Source organism: Schistocerca nitens, chromosome 11, assembly GCF_023898315.1.
Source record: "Schistocerca nitens isolate TAMUIC-IGC-003100 chromosome 11, iqSchNite1.1, whole genome shotgun sequence".
Lineage (NCBI taxonomy): Eukaryota > Metazoa > Arthropoda > Insecta > Orthoptera > Acrididae > Schistocerca > Schistocerca nitens.
Window position 1 is genome coordinate 17,305,794 of NC_064624.1, and position 12,186 is coordinate 17,317,979.

Here is a 12,186-nt window from a genome sequence, read left to right on the forward strand (position 1 = left end):
CTGTATGTGTCCACAAATAAAATGTTGGTTCTACAATGTCCATTATTGTCAATTATTACCCAATGTGCTATATCTATTATTTTACACAATTTTGTGATTTTTCTTTCGAGAAATCTACGAGTACATAGCGTACAAACTGTCAGCAACTGACAATTTTCTTCTTCTTATCGTCCATACTTTCCAATATATAAACTACTTTTGAAGTGCCAAAATGTACTAGAACAAATAAAATGTCTATAAAATGCCAGACTGTACAATGCATTGTGGTGAGACAGTCGCAATTCATGAAATCCATCACCCGTGGCCTCTGGCCTGCTGATGAGCGCTGCAGTCCTGGTCTGTGGATAAACTGTGAAAATCCACCACATTACACCCGGCCTGCGGGCCGATCGGCGAGACTAGATCCGACAGGCAGAGCCCACACATCAGTGGGAAACTGTGGGCTTCAGATTGGCAGGCCCGATCTGTTAGACACACCCACAGAAATGGCCCGCGGTTTTGGCCCGTCACGGAAGTCCAATCGTGTGGCCAGCTATTTGAGTGTCGTGTACACTGTATTGATGAAATGAGACTGCAGTGACCAATCTGAGCAACACGTACCTTGCGTGAATACTCTGAGAATCAATACTAATGAGCACAGGTAGCAAGTGACTGAAGATGGTCGCTGATCCACAGACAGGCACACAGAAAAGACAATCGCACTCTCACTACCAAATTTTTGGCCACAGCCTCTGTCAGCAAAACAGAGCGCACACATATTCACACAGGCACAACTCGTGCACACACGACCGTCGTCTCCGGCCGTTGTGTCTTCCGAACAAACTACTACTCACACCGCCCTGCCTCTCATCGGCAACTACTAGGCTAGCAGCAAGTAGCGGTGGCAGCAGTGACTGCAAGCTGAGGGCAGGTGTAGGGTGGGAAGGGGAGGAGCAGTAGGAAAGATAGAGTCGGGAAGCGGCGCACGTACTCAGCTACACCTAGCCAGCAAAAAAGCATGACATCTCAGTAAACAATAAATTTCATGCTACCAAGAAGAAAACGAGATTTTTCCTGTTTTTTTTCTTTCCAAATTTCCCTGACGTTTCCCTGATATGTTTGAAATTCCCTCATTTCCAGAACTTGTGGCAACCCTGTCTATATAAAAAGTTGCCAACTATTTGATCTTGAAGTGATGGGTGTACAATTCTACAATTTTTAACTGTTTCAACAGGTGCAGACGATATTAATATTTCGCGCATGCGCCCACCCCCTCCCCCCCCCTCCCCACACACACACACACACACACACACACACACACACTCTCTCTCTCTCTCTCTCTCTCTCTCTCTCTCTCTCTCTCTCTTCCCTTGCAAATTTATAAGTGCTTTATCTACCATTTTATTAAGAAAATTGCAAATTTGCTAATGGGATGAAATTGCAAAAATGTCAAAAATTCTTTTTGCATTCTAGGTCCCCTTACCGTACCCCATTTTAACCAAGACTCTGCTTTTAAGAAATAAACTCTAAACATTCTGCAAATTAAAATCCAATTTTTTACTCAAACCTTAAGATGTCCGAGTGAACTTCCACTTTCTTTCAGTTTCAGGCATTGTACCTTGTACTGTGCGACGCAGTTAATGGTCATCGATTCTATGGTCAACACATACCTAAACAGTAGTCAATACCACTACTTCACTTATAGTGGTATCGGCATGTGCACTGAACGAATCTGAAATCTATTTCTGCTCTGCCTAACATGCGACTTAGCCCACGTGATCTGATGTCACCATCACGCAGTCTACGAAATGTTAAAGTGTAGTTACTCATTTACTGAAGTCCTGAAATCGCCAATTTTAATTTTGTGGTGTTACACCCTGCAAATGTAGAACACTTACAGTTCAGCAAATGCTTACGATCACTGTGTCAATGAGTATCTTAACTTAAAACTATCTGACACAGCACAGAAATTACTATTTGGCGCTGTGTGCATGTACGGCACACTGACAAGTAAGGAAGCATTCTTAAAGGCCGAAGCTAGCGATTCTTGATCCAAAAGAACGAACATTTGTACATCTACATTCAATGATGTGGAAAATATTCTTTTAAAGTAGTTTCAAGGAATGAGAAGTGGCAGCACTCCTATGTGCAGAAACATATTGCAAGACAAGCTCTGTGAAACTGCCCTGAGGATCAGCATTGAAAATATCATGACTGGTTGGACTGTTTTAAAAAAACGCCACAATCTGTTGTTTCAAAACGGAAGTGGAGAAAGCGATGCTTTGGCTACAGAAAGTGTAAACTATTGAAAGAACATGACACTGCCAAATTTAATACAGGGTTATACGTCAAAGAGATTCCCAATGGCATTGCCGCAGTGGTAATAGCGGTTACCACCAAATTTAAGTGCCATCGGAATCTGCTAGAGCTCTGACAGGTCTGGCGAGTGCTGTCGCCAAGTGGGCTGCACACAGCACTCGCGAGGCCATTTCGGGAGCTACTCGATCGAGAAGTAGCGCTACAGGTCACTAAAACTGACAACAGCCAGGAGAGTGGTGTGCTCATCAGATGTCCCTCCGTATCTGCATCCAGTGATGCCGAAGGGCCGATGACAACATGGCGACCAGTCAGTACAGTTGGGCCTACACGGCCTTCTATTCTTCTTGACAGTACACAACAACTTCATCATAATGAAGTGAAGAACTGAACGAGCTCCTGAACTGGGTAGGAAATACTTCCACAACACGTAGGAGGATTGCTACTTTTCTGTACGCTGTCCAGAAATTTTGTAGTACACTTCCACAGGAAACAGAATCTCCAGATTTAACGAACCCTCATTTTTGCGAGTCACGAGTAATGAAAACTGCAGACAGTTGTAATCGTCCTCAACTCGACTCGCAGTACACTTACGAGGCCCACATTTTGAGGCAGTATTTGGCCTCGACAGCGCTGCTGCCGACATTGCTGCAATGCGGATGCAATACACACAGTACGGCCAGGCAATACTGCCGATAGTTGCGCATGTTTTGCTGAGGAGTGTGGATCGTTTCATATTATATGGCAATGTCTATATTTATCTTTGAATGTAAATGCTTTCCTCTCGCTCTCAGCTCTGTCGATGTCGCTACAGTCAAATGTCCAAAAGAAAACAACACTTTTTCACTTCCCTTCTAAAGTTTGCACGTGTACATATAGCTCCACGCTTTGTCAGTTGTTTGTTGTTGTGAGCATTTCGTGTACAGTAATGCAGAAGTGGGCAAACAAGAGAACCACGCATTTCATAAATGTTATTCGTGTATGAACAGAGGTTTGGGACATTAAAAAAATGTATACAAAGACTGCAACCAGACAAGTACACTTGCCAAACTATTGTCAACAAGCTCAGAATCATTCTCAAAGTACAAAAAAATTACAAGGTCTTCAAACTTTTGCCAACTGCAAGGCAAAAAATTTGTATAGGAATAGGGGAAGTGCAATTCAGTTTGCTTCGGATGCCACGAGTTTCATTCTATCGCAATATGTGCCTGAAGCAGGAATTTACAGGGTGTACTGAAATTAATGTAGAAAATGAGAGGGCTGGCATAGTGGGTCATAACAAGCACATTTCACACAGCAATCAATGTCCACATCTCTGAGGGTACAGCATTAGGCATCACTGAACAGCACCGTGCACCATCGAGATCAAAGTTTTGCGATATTTATTTGCAAGTGCTGTAGTCGACACAGTCGCGGATATTCCAGGTAGGACATTACGGGTTTTCTGCCTCTTACTGGGATGTAACAGGTTGCTTTTGACGTGTCGCATAGAGGCCCGTATCTGTGCACACTGCAGTTCGGTTCATCCTGCGTCAGTTTGTCATTAACCGGGCCACTGCCGTGTCTGTTACTGCGTGGAGTGTACAGGAGACTGAGCGCTATTCTCGGGCGGGGAGGGCAGACGTGCACTGTGCTCTCCGGGCGGCGAATGGAAATCCTCACACTGCCCACCGTTTGCACATTCGGCAGTTTCCAAATCGCCGAGTACCAGATCCGTGCGGATTTACTGCCATTTCCAGATCCCTACGAGAGAGAGGTTCACCTGAGGTACGTTTCCCAGAGGGAGAGGCATATGCGCATTTAAGGCCTACTTTGAAACCCGGTGTATTAACTTTGTGTCACAAGTGCGACGGCACGAAAGACGTGGTCGTCGACGCACAGTGTGTACACCACGGCTCGAAGAGGAGGCATTAGCACTGCTGCAGGACACACCCTCCACAAGTTCACAGTGTACTGGACGAGAAAGGGATGTAAGCCATTACACAATTTAGTGTGTGTGGTATGAAAATGATTTGTACTCCTACCACCTTCAGAAGATTTGAGCCCTTAACCCAGGTAATTTTCCATGTCCGATTGAATTCGGTCAGTGGGTTTTGCAAAGGTGTGCCATTCAACCGGACTTTCCGAACCGTGTACCTTTTACAGTACGTTCGACAGCCGCAATCGACACGTGTCGGCACTGGAAAATCGCCCACCGCCTTTGTTCGTGGTCAACAATGTAGCTTTGCCGTCACCATTTGGGCCAGTCTGGCAGGTTATAATCTGGCCAGCCCACGCAAGTTTCCACGGCGACTGACCACAGAGAGATACTTAATCTTTTTATGAGAAACTTTGCCCGAATTGTTGGAATACGTTCCACTCAAAGTGCGACAGCAAATTTGATACCTACACGATAGTGCACTTCGCACATGCAGTGAGAATGAATTTGGATTAAACCTTTGGTGAGAACAGAATAGGGCGCAGTGGACTGGTGGCACTGACTTCACATTCCCCCGTCTTGACACCCACTGATTTTTTTTTTTTTTTTTTCTTCCTTCTGGGGCCATCTGAAATCTGACACTGATGAGGAGCTGATGGCACATTATGGCAGCCTCCGATTCAATTAACGCTTTGCTAGAAGTGTTTGAAAGAGTGCGTCAGTCACTTCAGAGTCGTTGCACGGAGCACATTCACGGACAATAGCCTAATCTCGAGCACTTTTTGTAACTGTTTTCAAATAACAGTTATAAAACTTCACACCGACTTCTCTTTTACCCTGTTGCCACAAATACATTAAAAACGTTGCCGTGCCGTGCAGACCTGCTACCGTGACGGCTCCGATGGCACATTTTGCGCCTACCCTCTTGGCGGAGTGCGATGCTGTTCCGATGATGCCTAGCATCATATGCTAAGGGATGCGGACATCGGTGTCTGTGTGTTATCATCCGTTCTACCAACCCTCTCATTTTCTACATTCATTTCAGATACACGCTATACCCGTAAAATGTGGTGTGCACTTGCGAACAATAATAAAATATAGATAAAAATTGTTACCGTAATGAAATCTTTCATTCCTTTTACCAAAGCACTGCATGCTTCTGATACCGAGAGGTTTATTGATGAACAGTGTATTAGAAGAGAGACACACTGAATTTCTGTACAGATCGCCAGTAGCTAGAAACCGGAAGGCGGTCGCCAATCTGGTCGGAATTGGTATACACTCTCTCATATTTGTATCAGTTCTTTGACAACCACCTGTATGAGATATCCAAAATAATGTTTCAAGATTATGATAAAATTCTGGAAGAGGTACATGTCCAGCATGAGCCCCTGACAGTTTTGAAGCATTCCACTTAAAAAAGAATGTATCTACAAAGCTCAACTATGTGGCCCTTTGTGAACACTTCCGACCCTTAAATGTATTGCCACCAACATTGCCAGCAACTGTGGCTGGTAATGTTGTTGTAGATGTGACTGCAATTGTGTGTGGAATGTTGCCAGACAATACTATTGGGATATACTGTCTACAATATTCAATTTTAATGGCCCATGTAAAAGTACCTTTATATCTACAATATCCATCTACATGACCATTTCAAGTCTTTTGTATGCCCGGTTGGTTTGGTTGCATCCAGACAACTAATGTGATTGCCACTGACGTCTAGCGCATCAGCTCAGCTCCTCAGTGCATGTGCTCCCCAGTAGACTGCATCAGAAATCAAATACTGTCACATCACAATAACAACACATGATCTAACTTATCTGATACCCTAAAATGTGCCTGTCCCTGAAACAGACTAACAAACTTGTCCTCTGTTACTGCTGTCTGCTTCTGGAGCCACATAGCACAGTTGAAAGATAAATGGGGATTAGAAATCAAATGCAATGCAATTAACCTAATGAACCACAGAGACCACAGGTCCTTGTACCAAAATACTTGGAAAATATCCTTGAACAACCTGCAAAATTTCGTTAGTGGCATTCAGGTTCATCCTGTATATAATTGTAACATTTAAATGTTTTTGGTGCATTAAAAACAAAATGTGTGTGTGTGTGTGTGTGTGTGTGTGTGTGTGTGAGAGAGAGAGAGAGAGAGAGAGAGAGAGAGAGAGAGAGAGAGAGAGAGAGAGAGAGAGAGACTGTCTGATTAAAATCAAAGTATAATGCAATATCAGCTTTTACAAAAGAAGCTACAATGATTCCTGCCACAAACGAGTCGTCATAAGTCTGGAATAGAATGTTTGAAAGTTCCCACCTGGAAACGTCCGGAACATGCTGCACGGAGACAGGGAAAGCTATCGTCCTTTCCCGATCCACCAGATATATAACATGCTGGCCGTGGACACCTCTCATTGTCACATTTGTATATCTTCGCATTAGCGTAGCCTGGAAAAAAACATTAAAATGTTCTAAATTAGTGGAGATTTCCAGCTCAGAGAGAGAACAAATTTGAGAAACTTAACAAGTCTGCAAGCAATACCACAGCAAATGACATACATACATCAGAATAGCTGTTTTACTATCAGAACATTACACCAGCATGTTCGAGTAGTGTAAAGATGACTATCCCATTATTGAGGTACGGAGAAACTGGAATAGGCATTCCACAGAGTTCAACATCTACAGACATACTACGCAAGCCACGTACGGTGCACGGTACCCTCCCATTCGCAGACAGAACGAGGGAAAAAACTACTGTCTATATGCCTCCGCACGAGCCCCTATTTCTCGAATCTTATCTTCGTGGGCTCTACACGAAATGTATGTTAGTGGCAGTAGAATTGTTCTCCAGTCAGCTTCAAATGCCAGTTCTCTAAACTTTCTCAGTAGTGTTCTTAGAAATGAATGTCTTCTTCCCTCCACAGATTCTGACTCGAGCTTCCGAAGCATATGCGTAACACTCACATGCCGATCAAACCTACCGGTAACAAAGCTCGCAGCTCGCCTGTAAATTGCTTCGATGTCCTCTTTCAATCTGACCGAGTGCGGATCCCAAACACACGAGCAGTAGCCGAGAATACGTCGCACTAGTCTCCTTTACAGATCAACCATACTTTCCTAAAATTCTCCCAATACACCAAAGGCAACCATTCGCCTTCTTTATCACAATCCTCACACGCTTGTCCCATTTCGTATCGCTTTATATTGTTCGGATAGTTAAAAGACATGACTGTGCCAAGCAGAACACTACTAAGGCTGAAAGGGTTTGTTTTTCCTACTCATCCACATTAACTTACATTTTTCTACATTGAGAGCCAGCTGCCACTCATCGCACAAACTACAAGTTTTGTCTAGGTCGTAAACAGGACAGCATCATCAGCGAACAATATCAGACTGCTGCCCACCCTGTCTACCAGATCATTTATGTATACAGAAAATAGCAATGGTCCTGTCACATTTCCCTGGGGTACTCCTGATGTTGCTCCTGTCTCCAATTACCATTCACCATCAACAACAACAACAAACTGGCTTCTATTACTTAAGAAGTCTACAAGCCACTCACATATCTGTGAACTTATTTCATATGCTCGTACCTCTGTTAACAGCCTGCAATGGGGCACCGTGTCAAGTCTAGCAATATGGAATCTACCTGTTGCCCTGCATCCACAGTTTGCAGTATATCACGTGAAAAAACGGCAAGTTGATATGAGAATGCAGGCTTTCTTGGCAAATCTCGACGATAAAATCTTATTGGACTGACAGCCGAGTCAGTGTGTTGTTCTCTGGCAACATTTCAGCGCATTTCTTACTTGCAATCTTCACGTGAAGTGTAAATCGTCATCATCTTCACCTGAAGGTGGCTCGTAAGAAACTTGCTGTAACGTTGCCGGAGAACGCCGCATCGACTCGGCAGTCGACCCGAGAAGATTTTATCGAGGGCCGGCCGAGTTTCGCACGAGCGATGCTTTCTGACGGCGTGCCGATTTGTGGACACGAGCTTTTCGATCTCTAGAAAATTTACTGTATTCAAACTCAGAATATGCTCTAGAATTCTGTAGTAAACCGATGTTAAGGATACTGGCCCGCAATTTTGCCGGTCTATTCTTTTATCCTTCTTATATACAGGAGTCGCCTGCAATTTTTTTCAGTCGTTTGGCACTTTGCGCTGGTCGAGAGATCCGTGATAAACGCAAACTAAGTAAGGGGCCAAATGACAGAGTACTCTTTGTAACACAAATTCGGATTCCATTTAGACCTGACAGCTTATTTGCTTTCAACTATTTCAGTTGTTTCTCTACGCCAGAGATGCTTATTACTACGTCATCCGTACAGGACTCTGTGCGATGGTCAGACGACAGTACGTTTGTACGTTTCTCCTGTGTGAACGATTTCTTAAATGAGGAACTTAAAACTTCGACCTTCCTTTTGCTACCGTCTACTGCCAAACCAGACTGGTTAACAAATGACTGGATGGAAGCCTTAGACCTGCTTAAATATTTTACATAGGACCAGATTTTTTTTTTTTTTTTTTTTTTTTTTTTTTTTTTTGGGTTCTCCACCACAGCTCCACCAAAGCTGCACGCTTCATGCATAGGCCTTTCAACAGACACACAAATCTCTACTAGTGTTTATCTGTCACCATTTGCCTGTCCTCTCTTGAGCAGTGAGCGCACCAGTATTTGCTTCCTCTGAATTTCGTTATTAAATCACAGTGGGTCTTTCCCATCCTTAATCCACTTACTAGGTACATACTTGCCCAGAGCACAATTTATGATCTGTTTAAACTTTGCCACAATTCCTCTACGGCCACCATTCTGGAACTAAATGATTGCAGTTCACTGTCCAAGTGAGATGCTGGCAACTGCTTATCTTCTCTTTCTAACAGAAACACTCGCCTAGCCTTCTCGACTGATTTATTAATTTTCATAACCGTAGCTGTTATGATGACATCATGATCATTACTCCCTGTCTCTACATCGACACCACTGACAAGTTCCAATCTGTTTGTAGCTACATGGTCTGAGATACTTCCATTGCAGTGGGCTGCCAAACTAGCTGTTCAAAACAATTTTCAGAAAATGTGTTCAAAAGTACTTCACAAGACTGACTGACTGTAATGCTGCAATGAATCCATACATGTCCCAGCCTGTACTCTGTAGGTTAGAGTGACACCAACTAGTATTGAACGATCCGGGTATTTACGCACAATGACCACAGACTTTGGAAAATCCATGATGGAATGTAACAAGGCCTTTGTCAACCCCCCCCCCCCCCCACACACACACACGTCTGGCTTCAGCTGCCAGAGACTGTAGACATTTATATGCGAGTTGCGTTACAGTGAGTGTGTGCAAGCATGCATGCGCTCATGTGTGTGTGTGTGTGTGTGTGTGTGTGTGTGTGTGTGTTTTCGACAAAGGCCTTGTTGGCCGAAAGCTCATTTTGTAACTGACTTTTGTTGTGCCTATCTGCAACCCAGCATCTCTGCTATATGGTGAGTAGCAACTACCCTTCACATAGTGACCATAAACTGTCATTGAATGACTCTCATATTGACCATAGACTTTCTTTGAACTGTGGTTGGCAAAAACATTTAACAATTTACTTGGTTTCACTTAGACGTGATATACATGACCAGATAACTTCACTATCACATTCAGTTTCAGCCTAAGACAACAGTGAACAATGCCGCTTCTACGTTGTCCAACCTGTCTTTCCGATAAAACATTCCACGACTTGCTAAATATCTCATAGATTTTTACTTTGTGTTTTCGCCGGCTCTCAATCCCGAGAATAATTCGAGGCTCAGAACTTTCTGGGAAGGCAGTAAATACGGGAACTTTGTTACGAATATTTTGACAATTTACTGATAAAATTGTTACAGTTGAACTGTCTTTACTCTGAACGCAGTCTGATTACCCTACATGCTTACTGACTGGAAAGTGTTCATAAGAGTACCTCAAACTACTGCCTAGACTAAAAAACATCTATCATGGACACAGACCTGTTCTTCCTCTGTCTTTCTGCGGGTGACAGAGCATTATCGTCAAGTGAAGGAAAGAAGCAGCAGCAAATGTAGTAAACTGTGTTTTTGGGCAATTCCAACATGCTTTGGCATCAAGAACTAGCAACTCTATTTATTTAGTTTTCCATCACAGATGCGTACAACCTTTAATGGTGCTAGTTTCAAAACCCTTGTGTTCATTTTCAACCTTTGCCTACATTTCTATTATTTGACTGTAACATAATTACAATGCAACATTTGATAGGCTTCGGACGTACATCTGTGGAACGTAACAGAGGAAATATGTTACAGTCAAATCAATCAATGGTTTGTAGTAAGTGATGTTTTGGTTCAACTTGTTATTTAGTCTGGCACAAAGGTTTTTAAATTAGGAAACCACAAACTCATTTAGTTTTATACAATCAAATTCCCCACTTCCTATTAATACAGAGCTCCAACCAAAAATAACATACAGTGCAGAGACAAGCTCTATCCGAAAAGTTCAGTGAACGATCTCATAAAATAAAGGAAACAAGAGTTACACACAAAATACCTTTACTGGTGTTGAAAGTAATCGCCACTGGCTACATCACAGTTCTCACATTGGTTGTAAAGCTGTCAGAAAATGTCAGCAAACACTTCTTGTGGAACTGCTAGAAGCACAGTTGTCACGAGATTGTTTGGGAAGACTCAGTATCAGGGATGGGCATAAAATGGTAATGGATCCTCCTATCATCAACCACACTCATCTCCTTAAGTAACCAAAAACTTTAGAGTGTGATTGTACATAAGTTCCCCAATCATACTATAATCATCACTGCAGGCTTTCATCACCCAACAACTAATTCGGAAAATTACAGTTTTGTTAGCGGTAGGCACGATAAGGCATCCTAGGAAACATTACTAAATACCTTCTCTGAAAACTATCTATAACAGACAGATAGGAACCCCACTCACGACAGATATATATCGGATCTAACGGCAACAAATAGACCTGATCTCTGGTATCAGTGACCATAACCCAAGTGTGGCGACAGTGATTACCAAAGTAGAAAGGACAACTAAAACAACCGAAAGATATATACGTTCAGTAAAGTACATAAAAAATCAGTAGTGTCATATCTCAATTAGGAACTTGAAACTTTCAGCACAGGGCAGGAGCATGTAGAACTATGGCTCAAGGTTAAAAAAACAGTTGACCATGCAATGAGATAGATATGTATCCAGCAGAACAAAATGGGAGGTACCCTCCATGGTATACAAGTACAGTAAAGAAACTTCTAAAGTAACAGAGACTACAGCATAATCGGGTATGACAAAACACGGGACAATAGATAGAGAGATGCCGAATGAAACACATTCGGCTGTCAAGAGAGCAAAGACTACCGTAGCAGTATTTTGGCAAATGATCTTTAAACCCAAAGAAATTCTGGTCGTATGCAAAGGCTGTTAGTAGAATCTAATTTAGCAATTAGTCACTCGTGGATGAGACAGGTACTGAAATTGAGGGTTACAAAACGAAAATTGAAATGCTTAACTCTGTGTTCTTTTACATAGCAAAACCCAGGAGAATAGACCAAATTTAATTCTCATAAAAGTGAAAAGATGAGCGAAATAAGTATCAGTGTCAGTGGTGCCGAGAAACCTACGAAATCGTTAAGACTGGACAAATCTCCAGGACCTGATGGAAAGCCTATTAGATTCTATACTGACTTTGCAGCTAAGTTAGCACCTCTATTACATATTGTAGAATCCTCCAACAAGAAACTGCACCAGTAGTTGGAAAAAAAAAACACAGGTTACACCCATCTGCAAGAAGGGCACTAGAAGTGTGCCACGAAACTACTGTCCGCTATCCTTAACATCAACTTATTGTAGAATCTTAGAACATATCTGAGCTCAAACATGATGATTTATCTCTAACAGAATGACCCCATCCATGGATTCCAAAAATATACATAACGTGA

General features: G+C 42.6%; 1 protein-coding gene across 1 annotated transcript in view; it reads right to left on the reverse strand.

The window, feature by feature from the left end:
• The window catches only part of LOC126213030 (eukaryotic translation initiation factor 2 subunit 3), an 87,584-nt gene that overhangs the window by 63,099 nt on the left and 12,299 nt on the right, over positions 1–12,186 (reverse strand). Inside the window, exon 4 of the mRNA XM_049940600.1 lies at positions 6,530–6,660. Within this exon, the coding sequence (XP_049796557.1) occupies positions 6,530–6,660 (131 nt within the window). The remainder of the gene's footprint in view (positions 1–6,529; positions 6,661–12,186) is intronic.